The sequence below is a fragment of the Eucalyptus grandis genome, chromosome 6 (genome assembly GCF_016545825.1).
Source record: "Eucalyptus grandis isolate ANBG69807.140 chromosome 6, ASM1654582v1, whole genome shotgun sequence".
In the NCBI taxonomy this organism is placed as follows: domain Eukaryota; kingdom Viridiplantae; phylum Streptophyta; class Magnoliopsida; order Myrtales; family Myrtaceae; genus Eucalyptus; species Eucalyptus grandis.
The window spans coordinates 16,025,098-16,042,807 of record NC_052617.1 but is presented as its reverse complement, the minus strand read 5'-3'; the positions used below and the strand labels follow the sequence as shown (position 1 = coordinate 16,042,807).

The 17,710-nt window shown below is 38.0% G+C and overlaps 1 protein-coding gene across 1 annotated transcript; it reads right to left on the bottom strand.

The window, feature by feature from the left end:
• Positions 1-1,424: 1,424 nt before the first annotated feature.
• LOC104451555 (probable leucine-rich repeat receptor-like serine/threonine-protein kinase At3g14840) lies at positions 1,425-16,631 on the bottom strand (the record flags this gene model as incomplete). The annotated part of the gene is given in 26 exon segments (XM_039314395.1): positions 1,425-2,127; positions 3,191-3,341; positions 4,424-4,568; positions 4,571-4,660; positions 4,761-4,971; positions 5,092-5,210; positions 6,130-6,264; positions 6,905-7,033; positions 7,036-7,096; positions 7,231-7,269; positions 7,272-7,576; positions 7,579-7,611; positions 7,931-7,973; positions 8,156-8,189; positions 8,318-8,374; positions 9,344-9,409; positions 13,685-13,756; positions 15,125-15,196; positions 15,290-15,358; positions 15,452-15,523; positions 15,609-15,680; positions 15,771-15,842; positions 16,005-16,076; positions 16,168-16,239; positions 16,376-16,444; positions 16,534-16,631. Coding segments are annotated over 26 exon segments (2,754 nt in total), but the record flags the coding sequence as incomplete, so codon positions are not given.
• Between the last annotated feature and the right edge of the window lie 1,079 nt (positions 16,632-17,710).

Sequence of the window (17,710 nt, the reverse complement as noted above, 5' to 3'; positions counted from 1 at the left end):
CTGATTGCAGTTAAAGAACCCATTTAAGATGCTTGAAGCTCCCTTACTGACTTCAATGGTGTTTTGATCTTTCCTGTTGATAATGCTGAAATGTGAATCGTGATGTGGCATTTGAGTTTCTCGTGATTGTGGCCTCTGCGTAGAATATAAACTTTCACGCAGAAGTATATGGACCTTTTCTCTCTTTGTTTTCACTTCTCCGGGAATAGAAACCACAAGAATGGAGACTTATTTACTTCGGTTGTGGTGCCCATTTCCTCTAATTTACTTTTGCATTGATTTGTTTTCTTAACTTCTTCAGCGCATTGATGCGGAATGGAGGTTTCTAGTGGTTGATTGTCTGAAAACCTTCCTTCCAGTGGTTTACATTCTCAAATCTCAGCCCCAAAATATCTAACTAGAGTATTATGCTTGACTGTCATACAGTTGTCAGCCATAGTGTTCTTAGTTCAAAAGAGATCATGACTTCAAGAGGATCTCTATACTAGTCAAGTCTTCTTATTCATCTGATCATCTCTGTAAAATTTTGTATATGCTACATTTGACGACAATTTTTTGCCATTCTCTTATCATCAGCTAGCAACGGTTATAGTTTGTTCTCTGACATTTTGAGTAACTGAATTTCTGTGGTTCTGCTGTGGCTTATCATATAGTCCATTTTCTTTTCTCTCGGTTTGACTAGGTTGCCATTAATAATTATATTGGACTGCATAATCATGCTCCTCTTTTTTCCCCCTCAATTCTCACTTTATTTTTTAGTTTTTATTCACTCAAGATCATATTCTACTATTTATATGTGATGCAATTTAATGAAAATTAATTTTTATTTGGGTATGATAAAGCCCTTAATAAAATGGCGAAAGTCAACAGTACTCGTAACTTTTGACACTTAAGTGTCCCATGCCAAGTTTTGGCATTTGCATTGTTCTTTTGCTAATTAGAAACATTTAAATCGAATTGGCCCCCACCTCTCGGATCTCAAGGTGAGCAGTTGATCCCATTGAGGTTTTGGTTTCGGTTTCTCCTTGTTTGATTCTTTTGACATTAACCTGAGATTGTTTTGAGTATTGACTCATAATACAGAACCACTGATGGAATGGAAGTAGTCTGCTGATGAGGTACCGTCTGGAAGAAACAGTGACTAGACATGCAAGCTTCTCCATATAATTTTTTTTTGTGGGTAGACAAGCAAGTATCAAGTTTCTCTTTCATCATTTCTCAAAGATGGGAAAGATGAAGTTGGCCAACCATCATCAACACTAAAGACATAAAAAAATTCGCATTTGCTAAGAAAAATTCTTGAGTAGCAACATATAAAGGGTCGAGCTCGTGAACAAAACATGTCCAAAGCAAGAACATGCCACTTCGCACATCTTGCCATTCAAACAAATGGAGAACTTCCATAATAGATTCCTTCCCTTGTAGTAACAACCATCTGCATCGTTATTGTGTGAAGAGAAAAAAGTTGCAACATCATCTTTGTTCGAATAACAATATGGAAAGAAATGGAACGAATACAACCATCAAACCACAAGCCATTATCTTTAGGCTTTACCAACTAATGAGTTCACAATACACAATTACTGCACTGCATAGCACTGTTGTTTTCTTTATATTATCTATACCTTCATTTTCAAACGTAAGCGAAGGAGAAACTTAGGAGAGAAATTTAAGAGCTAAAGCCCCAGTTCTTTCAAGAACTAATTTACTTAGAACGCAACAAACCATTTCTTACTCTCTCTTATGCCAGTAATCAGTATCCAGGTGTATTGGATAGAGATCATTAGCGGATGCAGAGGAAGCGGTTCCAGTCCATGGCCCATCAGTGGACATACTCTTGGTGATATTCTCACCAATTGCCTGATGTTTGTCACCTCTAAAATGCTTCCTCATGGCCTCAATTTGCTCGTCAGTCATCATAGCGCCCTCGGAGTCCAGCACTGGAACAGCAACCTTGCCTTCAAGCATGCTAACCACAGACGACATCGGCGGCCTGAGTGCTGGAGTCGCATTAGTACACATCAAAGCTACCTTTATCAATGCCAGCGCCTCCTCTTTGTCAAAGTGAGAACTGAGCCTCCGATCAACTAGATCTATTAAATTTCCTCTCTCCTTCAAAAAGCGTGCCTAGAAAAAGAAATGAAAAGTGAAGATATTTCCCTTTCAAGCTTCAGGTACTGATCAATTGCCAAAATATGCTCTAAATAATAAAACAGGAAGAAGGAAATATCTTATGTCCCTTGATTATTACGCGACAAATGCAGTTGATAAGCACTGCTAGTTTTTCATCTTCGTTATAGGGAATAAATAGATAAAAAGAATTGAATGAGTCAGTACAGATCAAACATGATTTCTTTACTGATTTTAAAAAAAAAAAAAAAGTTAGGAACTCCAACATCACTTACTAATTGTTAACTGGTTGCCAAAAATTACCAATATTGCTTTAAATTCGCCAGCTCTTATTGAGTTTTATTGGCACAAATTATTGGTCGGTGTCCTTACATAGACTCGTCCTTCCATATTTTACACCATCCATTGCCTTCTACTGTCAATTCTAGTTTAACAAAAAAATACCTGATCATGCAACTCAGGCGGCAATCAGATTTATCGAGGACTAATAGCGATGTTTTTTCTAATGATTGCTTACTCAAAGCAAAACAAAATCTAACTTAAGGACTCAATTATATGAATGTGAAAAAAGTTATACCTCAATCGAAAGTATATGGATATTCTGGTCAAGACATGGTCATGAAACCTTTTTAATTTACCAGTAATTGCCAAAACTCAATAGTAGTCGAAGGACTTGTTTGGCGCTAATGAAACTATAGGGAGTATGAATGTCAAGCATAAAAACATAAAAACATAAAAACTAAGACTGAACTACCCCAAATATAAAGTACCCCAAATTTGAAGGAATAGGTCAATCCGAAAAAAGATTCTACATGAAAATTCAGTGTAGACCAACATAATATGAAGAATTGGATTAATTTGAAATGACAAATTGCACTCAACAACATGACGATTCTTAAGCAGGTTTCAATAGGTGGTAACTATAAACTCCTTTGCAACCATTAAAAGTGCATGTGAGGAGTTATATACTATGCTCACGCTTCCATAATCCATTTTCCACTGGCAAAAGTAGAGATTTAAATACGGATACGATCATAATTGAAATGATAGAGTTGATTACCCAATCGAGTAGATAAAAGCATTCCTCATTTTTTTGGGAATTAGTGTTGCTCCGGCCACTAACAACTTCTAAGGCAACAACGCCAAAACTATAGATGTCAGCTTTGTCGGTGAGGTAACCATGCATTGCATACTCAGGTGCCATATATCCACTGCACAATAAGAAAAAAGCTTGTGTTATTGCTGTACCTAAATAGAAAATTCAAAAGAAAGAGACATTTAAATTCACTTCCTCACTATTTTCTGATAGAATAACCAAAATATTTGAAAAAGACCATTGCTTTGTATATTTTGGTATTACTTTATAACTTTTTGATTTTGAAGTTCACTTGAAAGTGCATCATCTATGTTAATGTCATGCAACACATATTTACCTAAAAATGTATTTTTTCATATAAAGGAGTATATATAGATAATTCATACATAAATTTTAAGTTATTGTTGTTCATTAAATTGTTTTGCATGAAGTTGATTGTCATGGGTAAACATAATAAAACAATTAATTATGCATCAATGGACTGTTAAAATGTATTGCATCATAATTGTATCATAATAATTTTACAAGCTTTTTGTCCGATGAACGCATTAGGTGGGGCACATTGAATTACCGCACAAAATGTTTAGTAAATGGAGCATGTAGGATATTATCAATCTTTTGGTAAAATCTCACTTTAGGAGGATATGAACTTTCTAGAAATTGTATTAGATTGTCTAAGTTTGTTGAGATAACGGAAATTAGTTAACGTCATAGTTTTTTTTTTTTTTTTTTTGAATTAATGTTAGAGTTAGTAGAATGAACTTACAGTTTTATCTTTTCCCTAATTAATCACATTCTTTTCATAAACAAGTTGACTTTTCACACATGTTAACGCAAGTGTTTGAAACATGTGAACATGCTTCTTTAAGTTTTTCCATATGTATACAATAGAAACATGGGCGAATTTGCTCTATTGCCTATAAAACTAAGTTATATTCAAATTAAGATTTACATGTCAATATCAGAGTATCATTACTTAATGGTAGAGTATATGACATAATTAACATTTTTTCCTAATTAACGTGAAGATTGGTGGGAGAGGCATAAAGCTTTGGGGTTAAGGCACATTTGTTGAGCACCATGCTTTGGGATGATTTGAATAAACCACAAAGCTCCTTTCAACTCCATTTTTTAGATTGACTTATTTCTATTTCATGCTTTTATGTTGTCACTGGAACTAAAAGGCCAGAAACTTACTAAGTTCCAGCAATCTTGGTGCTAATATGTGTCTTGTCCTCCTCATCAAGCTTTGCCAAACAAAAATCTGATATTTTAGGGTTGAGATCCTTATCCAATAAAACATTGGTAGCTTTGATGTCTCTATGCACAATCTTCAGCCTTGTTCTTCATGAAGATATGCCAAACCCCTGGCAATACCCACTCATATCTTGTGTCTTGTCCACCAGTCCAACTTTAATTGAAATTCTTCAGGACCTTCAATTGTATAAACAACAAAAGACACAGAAAATCTTTTACTTCATTCCAAAACTGTCATTAGCTGAAGTCAGTGAAGAACAATGTGATATCAAATTACCAAATAAAGCACGAGCAAGACTGTTATTTTCCATGTACTCGTAAACCAGCAAAAGTTGATTTCCTTCAATGCAGCATCCATAGAGCTTCACAAGATGTGGATGTTGAAGAGCAGAAATCATCCCAATCTCAGTGACAAACTCACGATTTCCCTGCTTTGATTTGGATGAAAGCTGCTTCACTGCTATAGTGGTGCCATTTGACAGAAGTCCCTGCAATTCAACTTTGGCATCAGATCTGTGCTGTGTAGATTGAGTGACATTGAATGCTGCTTTCTACTGATCTTTCTGTTTGTAATTGGGAGAATTTGGTTCATCGATTTTCCAGCATACCTTGTACACAGAACCAAAACCGCCTTCTCCAATTTTATTAGCAGCATCAAAATTATTTGTGGCAGCTTTGATCTGTCGCAAGGTAAATGAACCAACTTGCAATGCCAGACCCTTCAAATCTGCACCATATTTTGGAAACTATTAAGACTTTGGAAGAGTCAACTGCTAAAGTATGTGCTTTACCAAAAAAATCTTTACCATCTAACAAAGATGTATCTGACAAAGATTCCTTCTCAATGAAACTAGAAAACCTTATAATGACTTTTGGTTTGAGCAAGTTCAGTACAGAATATCTTAGCATCTTGAAAATTATTTTGTAGGAAAGTCTGGCATCAGTTGGCAGTATGTACTTTGAAAAGAAAATTAATTATTTCTCCAGGGTCTTTAGTAGTGAAGGAGAAAAATCATAGAAAAAACCCACTTTGGAAACTAAGGCAAGGTTGGTATATTTCAATTTCTCGCATATGCAAAGTTCTGGCAGTTAGTTTCGGTGTTTGAGACATAGGTTTTGATATATACCAAGTATACCCAACACACACACACACCCCCCAAGGAGACCCAATATTTATATACACACATTTGAGAAACAATCTATTCTTTCTATAACTATCTATCGCTTCATTTTTTGGATTTTGTAAATAAAAAAAGTTTTTAGTGAATTAAATGGATCTATGACACTTTAGCTGTATTAATGCTTAACAATAATTTTGGCTTTTTGTGTCAAATCAAATTTTCAATGGAATGCAGAAATGTCGTGCATCAACAGTTTCACCAGAAAAGGTAACTGTAAATCTAGTCCAACAGTTTTATTACTAATGCATTGTGATTACACCTTCCCCACCAAAAAGGTAAGAAGAAGAGTCATGCACCAACAGTTTAAAACTGTGTGATCTAGCTGAAATATAAATGATGCAATGTGAGTAACCTCTCCTCCATCAGAATACGGAAGGGGAAAATGTATTTAGAGTGCATAACATTCTCAAATTTCTTGACAGATATGTGTGAACTAAACAACAGAGATTCCAGGAAAGCAGCTACCTTGAGCCATTTTATATTCATGTCCAAGACATCCTCTCCACCAAAGGATAACCAGGATAAGGAAAACTGCAAAAACTATAGCAGCCACAATCCCGACCACCATGCCCGGAGATATGCTGCCTGGGGGATGAAAGCCTGCAGTGAAGAAAGAACAATATATGTTTACCCAATATGGCTCAAGTAAATGGGGGAGGACATAAATGCAGAAAAATATCTGTAGCTTCTAGGCGAAACAGAAAGCAATAGATGAGATAGCACATTAATTGAGAATCAAGAGGACTTGTGGGGCTCAAAGTACTCTACAGTGAAACTATCAAATTAATTAAGGAAGATTTCATCAATGGAACATGTAACACTAAATACAAAGAAAAGAAAAAAGAAAATCTACTCTTCATTCTCAATGCTGTAATACATGGTCGTTGATTCATAGCAGGAAAGTTGTATGAGGCCATCGTTTCATAGTCTGAATAGAAAGATTAAAGATACACAGAGGTAATATGCTCAGATAGAAAGAAAACAAAGCAAACCATTGCCAAGTTTCGCCTCTTAAGAGAAAAATAATAGATCGTAGTCAGCTACTTTGGAAATTTATCTGATCAACTGTAACAGATGCCAATGACTGAATCCAACGGTGGACATTTGCAACCAAACCAAGTAACTGAATAACCTATTGATGACTTCTGGTGCAAGACAAAAGATGGGTATTTTATTCATATGAATATGAGTAACTTTTCAAAGAAGGACCAAGTGAAACATAAAAGTCTCCGTATGATACCAGGATAGATGGAGATAGCAGATATAAGAGGACCATAGACTCCTCTAGTAGGTATAGCATTGGTTCCTTTTCCAGCCCAATATAAGCGTATCTCCAGAGTGCCCTTGGTCACTCTGGCATCAAAACTTTTACGACTGGCTTTCCAACTCCACCTGCTTCAAGCAATGTTGAAATCTTCCCAGACCAATTTCCCTGAAATAATGTTTAATTTGATTTAAGCTGAGTATCTTTACACTGAACAACCCTACCATGATAACTAATTGAACAACAATTTATGAACGCTTTTTACATATTAGAACCATCAATACATGATGCCCAAAATTTACCTGTATATAAACATTAAAAGCTCGCCTTCCAAGGTTTTCGTAAAACTTTCGTTGTCTGTGAACGTTATCTCCGCAAAATGAAGGCTTACATTGTAGATTCCATTCATCAGACAAAAAGCATAATAAGTCAGAGAGATGGCAGAACGTCGTGCTTTCATGTAAAGCTGGGCATTATCCGTGGACAGTACTGATACATTGTCAGCTATATATTTATCTGAATCGATATCGTCATCAGGGAAGTGACCAGTGCCACTGTAGCCCCAGTAATGTCCATTCGGAAAGGAACTTAAAGTAGCTGCAGGCTGCTCTGTATCAGCACTGTATGTGTTGTGCCCTACTTTTACTTCCTCCCACCGCAATTTATGAAGAGGTTATACCGATCTGGATGGAGTAAAGAAACACAAAGAGAAAATCAAGTTTTCCTCTTTTTCTTGACATGAAGTGGACTTTCCAGACACACTAAATAAACTTGCATTTCCTTATTAAAATCACATAGAAACTCCCAAGTTTATAAGCAAGAAATTATTTCATGGAGCCAGCATTTGAAATTTCTAGAGTAATTATCCATTAACCATCAAATATTGACACAACAGCTAAGAGGAGATTTGACAAGAAGATAAATTTGATGAGAAGATACAGAAAGTATGATGTAATATCAGGATCTGAGGATAATGATAGGATGTACAGCAGATCAACTTACTTTTTTGACAATGGTGACTTTTCAAACATGATACAGGTCCACTTGCAGCAGGATATGAGGTTCTGAGCAAGTCAGCAAAGATTTTAAAGTTATAATCATCATCATTCTGAATGAAGTTCATGCTACCTACATAAACAATTAAAATGCAGGTCCTTGGAAAACCAAGTCTCTTGAGGAAAAATTTAATCTCCAACATATGCATTGTCAACATTCAATAGAGAAATAGTCATTGTCAACGGCCGAGCTTGCGAACAAGTTGCTGTATAGAAAGAGAAATTAAACATTCAGTAGAGAAATGGCAATCTTGTACAATGCAGGATTATAAGTTACTCATAATTGCGCATTTGAGGGAAGCCCTGGACTTAGACTGAAGGAAGTAGTACATACACCGATCGTTTTTGACATTCTAAGCCTCCAGTAGCAAAGTTGTTGTATGACAGATCACTACACAGAAATTGTTAACCGTTTCCAAAATATCATCAATTTGAAGAATATATCAAATGATTATTATGTACAAGTATGCACACCAGTTGCAAAATATGGACAGGTAAGGCAAGTCAAAAGGCGAAAATATCACAAGGTGACGAAAGTAATATTTAATCTTTATTAAAGATCTCTTATCTTAAATAATTAAAAGGAAAGACTAATTGCCAAAAAAAGAGTCAACGTGAGGCTTTTGAACTAACTTGAGTGCATAAATATATTGTTTTTAACAGCCCACTAACTGTAACAGAGAAAACAGACATGGAGACTTGTATGAAGGCAAAAGCATTTTTACGCAGTAAAAATAGAATGTGATTCTAATGACTACTAAGTTAGGTCATCTTATAAGAAAATATCCAGACCACCATTTAAAGTTTAAAATACCTCATAAGAGATTCATTCTTACACCCATAAGATAATATCAGCCTTCTCCTAGGTACACTCTTTTGTTGTAGAGTTTCTCAAATACACAAACCCATAAACATTGTTATCAGCAAGAAATAGCCCGAGCAACTAATCATATCCCGTGGGAGATACGTTAGACATACTTTCAACGAGGATTTATAAGAACTAAAAATTTTCCAAGTGTTATTATTATCATTCCAAGAGGTTTTGAAAAGATCTAGAGCTGGGAAGGCCTTCTTGTATAGCGGAAAGTGGGGCTACCTTGGCACTTCCATGACAATCCACTTTATATTTTTTTATCGGTACCATACGATTCAGCCTCCTGTCTTGCCTATAACATTTCATTGACAGATCCAAACAAGGAGAAAGGTACTTATGATTTTTCCATTAAACTCCATGGGCTACAAACTATAAAGATGCAAGATGGGAATGAATAATTGCTCACTACAATGCAAGAGTAGCCAGATAGAGCTAGAAGCAAATTCATGATTAAACAAGACAATTTCCTCAGGCAGCAAAGCTTACACATATTCTGCATAATCCAGGATCCAATCGGGGACTGCTCCAGTCAATTGGTTTCCAGTTAGATAGCTAAACATGAATATTTGATTGAGTCAGTTCCTCATGTACTTCACACAGTCAAACTGAAAAATTTTAAAGCTATACCTTGAAAATGCATTTTTTAGCAGATTAAAAGCATTTAATTATTAATGTTGCAGAAAAAAAATCATTTAACTCATGATATCACTATACATCTTTCAGCTGGAGATGAAAGATAAAGGAAATCATTGACAAACGAAAAACTTGATCCTTGCAAAACTAGGAGTGCATGGGGAAATATTACCATAACATCAGCGCACAAAGCTGAACATGGTGAAGGATACTGTCGTACCAACTTATTAACTATTTGCTCACGATAATGTTCTTGTCCCTCTAAGGCAAAATAAATAATTAGGGAAGATGTACGAATGTCAAATAGTCAATTGTTGGGCAGAAAGATAAAAAGATGTGCCGTTGTTAAACAGTACAAGAAGCATAGGACTACAGTTTCTCATCATTTCAAGACTAGGGACTAGACATCAAGGTCCTATCTGTAGACCTTCTATAAAGCACGTAAGAACTGCACTCACCATACAATCTGGGGCCCTTGTCGTGGAAAGAATCAAATAGAGAGCCTAAGGACTTTTGCTATGTTTAATCTCCCATGCATCATAAAAAAGGTGCAGAGGACACGCTTTATGGACATATACATTGAACTGTCAAATACTTAAAATTGATCCATTTAACTCTTCCAGCGTGAACAAGTAACTCTATTGAAACTTGTGAATTATGCTTTTTAAGCAACAGAATATTATCAATCTACGTCTGCTCCAAGACTAGAGTCCCGCCAAAATAATCAGTCAAAAACAAATTTAAATTGATAACCCAAATCATTGTAAAATTCGAATGGTGAAATAATAATCATTCAAGACACGAGGACTTTAAGGGTTATAAATTGGACATGTTACCATGGTCTAAGTTCTATTGATAGCTCAACTAATTTACAGTAAGAGTTGCCTATAGCTTGGCCACTGGAACAACGTGCAAATTTAGATTCTTATCTAATATACGAAAAAGAAGCCTAAGTCCAGCATTAATGTCACGCCCCGAACCCCGAGCGCGAGCACATCCCACTGCGGTCGATCAAATGCGACATTCCCAAGTAGTGTCGCTGACCCCATTCATTTATTATTGCGCAAGCGGAACGTATTATAAAACCCTGACAATAAAATACGGGATAGAAAAGCAGGAAATAATTTCACAACCAATCACTTACACAAACCAACGGAGTTACAGACGAAGGCCTACAGCCAAAAGTCTACAAAAGACCGGCTCTTAAAAATGAACTTTCCTACGACCTACAAGTCGGACACGCTCTCCAATTCTTATGACTTCACCTCTGCAACTCCTCAAGGCCAACCAAAGCTATCTGGCCGCTCTGTCCACCGGGGACCTGAAATTTTAATCCCACCACCGGGATGAGACGATGTTTCAGCAAGTTCAACCCCCTAAACTCCTATTAGAAAGAAAATAAGCCCCGGGTGGCCTAGTCACATCACACAGAAGACTTACCTCGCCTTAGCCTTTATCTGCAAGTTAGCACAATTTATATAATTCAACCACGTACAATTATGATAACCAAACAACCATGACACAATCACATTATCAAAACAATTCAACCACTTGGATCGTCTCAGCGATCAATCGACTCGGCCGATTACATGTCATTCTAGCAAATCAATCATTGCTCTCAATCATGGCCCTATAGGAAAGTTTGACGACTAGTGGCAATCACGGCCCCACTCGGCACGACCTTTAATTAGGTAGTCCATCACGGCCTCACTGGGCACGACCTCTCATAGGTGGTCCATCACGGCCTCACTGGCACGACCTCTCATAGGTGGTTCATCACGGCCTCACTGGGCACGACCTCTAATAGGTGGTCAATCACGGCCCTATTAGGCACGACCTCTCATAGGTGGTCCATCACGGCCTCACTAGGCACGACCTCTAATAGGTGGTCAATCACGGCCAATCTCCCATCAATTTCCACACTTAGGATTTTATAAAGAATCCCTATTTATCACAATCACACTCCATTTGCCACAATCAATCATCAAATTCTAATTCTAAATACAGAGCAGCGATCGGCACGAAATTCGAGAGAATAAGGTTCCGACGAAATTTTCGAATTTAATAAATAATTAAATTTATTTCGAAAATTAATTAAATAATAATATCCATATTTTTCGCAATCCATATTCAATTTATAATATCCCATCATCAATTTCAAAATCCGAATACACAAAGAACGATCGGCACGAAATTCTAAGCAACCGGGTCAAAATAATTTTTCCGTTTTTTTTTTTTTTAATAATAATATTTTAATAATTTCGAAATATAATATAATATTATAAATTTCAAGAATTTCGAAGCAATTAAATAATTCAAAATTAAAATCCTATTATGTCCCATCAAGGTTTATTATTAAATAAACTATCTTAACCTTTAATTAAACACACTTTAAATTAAACAAACCTTTTAACCCAAATCACAATTAAATAAACCCAAATATCCATCTAAACTTGCTTAACTTAGACTAAGCACACTTAGGGCATAATTAACAGTCTAATCAAGATTTAGTGAGTTAAACTCACCGGATTAGGGAGCCGAGCGGACCAAAACGACGAGGACGACGCGAGGATCGACTTTCCTCAAGGAGGGCCGAGCATCCGGGCTCGGGAAGGCTGCCAAAACGGGCCAAACATGGGCTGCCATACCCATTTTCTGCAGCTACTGGTTGAGGCCGATGGAGGGTTGCACAGCGGCGGATCGGGCGGAGGAACAGCAGAGGAGGACTGCTGGTGGCTCGAGACGGGCGAGGCGGCGGCCGAGGCGAGGCCTCACGGTGGCGGAGGGAGCTCGGCAACTCTGCGCTTGAGCTGAACAGCAGCTCGGGACGGCGAGCTGGGCGAGAAGATCGCCAAGACGTGCGGCTAGCAGCGGCGTGCGAGGACGGCAGCTCAGTGGCGAGACGACACGGGGCGAGGACGGCGACTTCGGCGAGCGACAGCTCCTGGCGGCGTCGGCTGCTGCTTTCGCTCGGCGTCCTACCATATTTGAGAGCTCGAGCAATGGACGGAGGGGGAGAAAGAAGGCGGAGCAGCACACACGCGGGCGAGCGAAGCAGCGGACGGTGGATGAACGGCGGCGGCGAAGCCTCTGGCGGACGAGCGTGCGAGCGGGCGAAGGGGCTGCTTCGGTTTCTTCTCTGCATTTTCTGGTCTTCGCACCATGAAGATGGAGGAGAAAGGCAACGGGAGAGAGGGAGAAGAGAGAGAGAGGAGAGAGAAGGAGGGGGCCCATTTTATTTTCTTTTTCTCTTTCTTTAATCCCACACAATGGCCCACCATGACATCAGTGATGTCATTCCCCACTATCTCCAAACCTCCCACAACCTTTTCCAATGGTTGCAATTTCATTTTTCAGGGATCCAATTCTTGTACACTAATTTCTTCAATTCCATTCAATTCTCTTCCAATTGAGTCCAATTGAAGTTCATAAAATTAATCCAATGTCACCACACTTCAATTCACATCTTCACTTGTCTATAGAACCAACTTAAGGCCAAAAAGCAAGACTAAAGGCGGGCCTACTAATTTCTCGAGCCAAAATAGCCATTCTCTGATTATTTTGCTGAAAAACTCGGCTTGCATGAAAAATCTTCCAAAGATGAGTCAATATTCCTAAAATGATTCGTGACACACCCAGACTTCCAATTTCTGAATTTGATCTCAATTCCACGGTTAATTTCACTTTGGCACGATACTAGCGCGCCCAACCTACCGGGTAGCCTTTAGGAATTTTCATGCATTTGACTCGTGGTTGATCATCTTAAGTCACAATGTACATCTTTGAAACATTGGCGACTTTCGGTTGTCAGGGTAATTTCAAGGTTTCAAATACGAACACAGGGTACTCAATCGATAGAAAAGTCAGTTCAGTGCCGATCGACACGAATTGTGCGATCTGGTGGAATCACCCATACCTGATCACATGCCTCTGTCGAGTCGACCTATCTTCGATCTCTAATTGATTTTAATTGTGCCGTAATGACCCTTGCAGACTAGCTCGGTTGAAAGGTCGTTTCCTAGTCAAATTCTCGAGTCGATGCATTAGAAACTCTTAACAACTTCACCCGATAGACTAGTTTCCACATGAGTGGCCAACTCAAGGAAAAAAACTATATGCGTGCCAACGAAATGCCCGTCTCAATTGATTGAAAATAGAATCGGAAAATCGGGATGTCACAATCAAAGTACTTACATATAATCTACTTTTACCAAGCTGCTAAAGTTGTCGAGGATTTCACCACTCAGTTTGTTAAAGCTGAGGTCCCTGCAAAACAATTGAATGGAAATGAGACAAATATAATGAGAAGATAGTTTTAACGGACTCCAACTGGATGCTCTTTGAGTATACTTTGGAGGATCGTACAAACACAGGCGACATCAATGAACCTACAGGTTCAGTTCGGATGTTTAGACATACAGATCAACTGCCTGATGCCTATGCTTTCTACTAGACATTTGTTTCCGGAGGCATGCATTGCATAAAATCCATGTTCATCAAGTTGGTCACACACTATAATTAAACAAAAAATCTGCTGTAAATCAAATTTACGACCTGGAAATTTAAATTTAAATAAATTGAAATGCTACTTGGGCACTTAATTGAATGCAATCCCTTGGAATGCAACATATTATAGTTCAAATTGAATTCCATTTATCTAATAGGACAAAAACTAAAGCACATCATAATATATTGAACAGATCTCCTCCATAACATTTTATTCGTGAATAAAGGATGATGACTAAATACTAGGCTGCTTAGAAAGTAGAATATCAGCTTGAATGAACAAAAAAAAAGTGAGGATTTCAAAAAACAGGAAAGCATGATTCTGCAGTCCAATATAATTATCGTTGGAGAAATTGCGACCTAGTCTAACCTGAAGAAAAGGAAATGGAGTATCTGACAAGCCACGGCAGAACCACATAAATTCGGTTATTCAAAATGTCAGAAAAACAAAGAACAAGCGTTGATGGCTGATAATAACAGAATGGTAAAAAATTGCAGTTTAATGTAGCATTTACAAAATCTTACAGAGATGACCAGATTAAGAAGAATTGACTTGTATGGAGGGGCACTTGTAGCCATGCCCTCTTTGGAACTAAGAATATTATGGCTGACAAATATACCACAGTCAGGCACAAAACTACAATTTGATATTGTGGGGTTGAGATTCCAGAAATAAACCACTAGAAGGAAAGTTTCCAAACAATCAACCACTAGAAGCATCCATTTTGCATTAATGCTCTTAAGAAGTTAAGATAACAAATCAAAGCAAAAGTAAATTAGATGAAATGGGCGCCACAACCAAGGTAAGAATTCTTGTGGTTTCTATTCCTGGAAAAGTGAAAACGAAGAGAGAAAAGGACCATATACTTATGCACAAAACTGAATATTCTACAGCAAAGGCTGCAGTCACCAGAAACTTAAATGCCACGTCACGATTCACAATTCAGCAATATCTATAGAAAAGATCCAAACACCATTGAAGTTAGTAAGGGACCTTCAAGCCATCTTAAATGGGTTCTTTAACTGCAATCAATAGTTAACCATAACCTAGTTTAAATCTCATTCATTAAGGGTAAAATTATTTATTCTGCTTGGAGTGGGAAAAGGGGAAAGCCGTTTTCCACTCACAATATTTTTAAGGTTATCATTTCTGCTAGATAACCAGGTAGCTCTCCTATGAGATTGCAGCTCCTCAGAATCCTATAAAGAAAAAGCACTGATATCATCACATTGCCAAGACGATGTGGCTCTCTTGCATTAAGTAAACTATTTGAGAAGGAGCAGTGCTCTCACAATGTCGTAATATTTGTACACCTAAGTCGTGGAACTTGGGACTCGGATCCATTGAGGTCACTTATTCTCCTGCATATCAAAATCAAATAGGGAACTCTGTTAGATTGAAACCATATTAAAGAAAGGAGAGATCAGATCAAAATGCCAAACTTCCATACTGACAAGTCGGACAATTTCTCCAAAAGTGCGATCCCGGAGGGAATTGGCCCTTGCAATCCACTTCCTTGAATAAACCTGATGATACAATTCATAGATTGAATTATCTTTGGGGTATATCTATATAGACTGACTTAAAAGGAGAAGAAGCATTAAGCCTTACAGCATATAGAGATTTGTTAAGTTCTGAATAAAATCAGGTATCTTTCCAGTGAACTGATTATCACTAAGTCGCCTACAGCGCGTTAAACAACAAGATTCATATGAAGAAGAAAGAATAGAAGTATCTAAATATTAGCAGAGTTTGTGGAAACTGGAAACTAACAGCTCCTGTAATGTCGTCAATTTAGCAAATGTTTTTGGTAGCTCCCCGGTGAAATTATTTGACGTGAGGTGCCTGGAACAAGAAAATACCAATGGTATCACATTGTTAAATTGAACATGAATGCTAATCTCTCAATAGATCACTCCAGTGAAAAAGAATTCCCTTCCCAGATACAAAATCATCAGCGAATAATGACTCAATTAATGATGCAGAAATTTGCATCAAGAGACTCACAGTTGATGTAGCTGGGACAAGTTCCCGAGCTCTGGAGGGACAGCTCCAGAAAGCTGGTTGATCTCGACAACTCTGAGCAGGAGAGAGTTAATATCTCCAACATCAATCAAATTTAACACAGCGAAGAGGCCAAACGCGAGCGGCCGGATGAGTGATCACTTACAATTTCCAAAGTGTGGATATATTCCCCAGCTCCTTTGGGATTGGACCAGTCAACCGGTTTCCAAGCAGAGAACTGCACCCATATCATCGCGTTCCCCCAATCAAGAGAAGACACACTCGCATCTCTATGTTTGTGTGCCGTAGTGTGTGCATGTGTGTGCGTCAGAGAGAGAGAGAGAGAGAGAGAGAGAGAGAGAGAGAGCACATACATGTTGACCAACTTCGTAGAGCCCCATTCTTTAGGAATTGTGCCGCTTAGGTAGTTGCGTGTGACATCACTGTTTACAGAGAGATGAAGACGACGATGACCACAAAGAACAAGAAGAGGATTGGTAATAACGGAGAAAGGGAGAATAGAGAGGCTTACAAGTTTTGGAGGTAAGGCAATCTGAACAGTCGAGGTGGAAGAGTACCGGGAAGAGACTGCCTCTTGAGAACTCTGTTTTCACAATGACAAAATGATTTTGGAAATAATAATTTTAATAGAATAAATGATCATATATTGTCAAGATGACATTTACCTATCATTTAATGTTTTAGTATGAAATCGAGCAGCCACTTGTGAATATCCCTAATTTAAATTGAAACTTTATTACTTTATCGAAAACTTTAAAGATCTCCTTACCGTTCAAAAAGCACTTTTAGCCAATTACCCTTAATAAAACTAACCCTATTTTGTTTAGAGGTAATTCATTGTCAAAATTGAAAGTTTGACGAGAAATTGATCATATAACTAGGACATGATAGAAAAAACAAGTGGCGATGTCTCTTCTATTCTTTCTCTTCGCATTTCATCTCATCCGTATGATTTTGAATTTCAAAAATGAGAATAACTATTCACAAGTGTGGATTACTTTCACGGGTAAGTTTCAATGGCGATCCTTGAATTCAGTGGCTTTTGCAGGCCGAATTTCATTTCGATTCCCCAATCTGATGAATTTCTACTTTCTTTGTTGTATTCAATACATTTTGACCTACATATATAGGCCGATCTTTTCAATGAAATGCTAAAATGGTGCCCAAAATATTGGCTCCGTGTTCGCCACGTCAGCTAGCTAACCTTCTCTCCAATTTATTGAGAGAGAGAGAGAGAGAGAGAGAGAGAGAGAGAGAGAGAGATACTGGTGACATGGCAAACGGTGGTGTTGTCGACGCCGCAGGTGGAAGCGCAATCGCAGGTGACGTCGTTAGTAGTTTTATCAGGCGGTAATCCGTCACTCCATTCCCCTGTTCGACTGCATGGATCCACATCGAAATCCCACTTGCTTTTCCCTAATGTCTCTGCTATTCCATTCAACGCAGCCACTGGAAGAGAAGAGAGGCCGTCAAGCCGAAGAGACAGCCCAATATTTCATGTGTAGCAAACACAAAACGATGTCAGATTCGCCTGCATGCACTTGAGGATGAATGCATGCATGAACATCTTTCTATCCGTTAAGAAAGGAAGCACAAGCAAATATAGCTCGGTGAAGGCGCCAGTCAAAAACAGGAGGAACAAGGAACGGTACGAGGAAAGCAATACAAAGATGGGCGGGTATCACCTT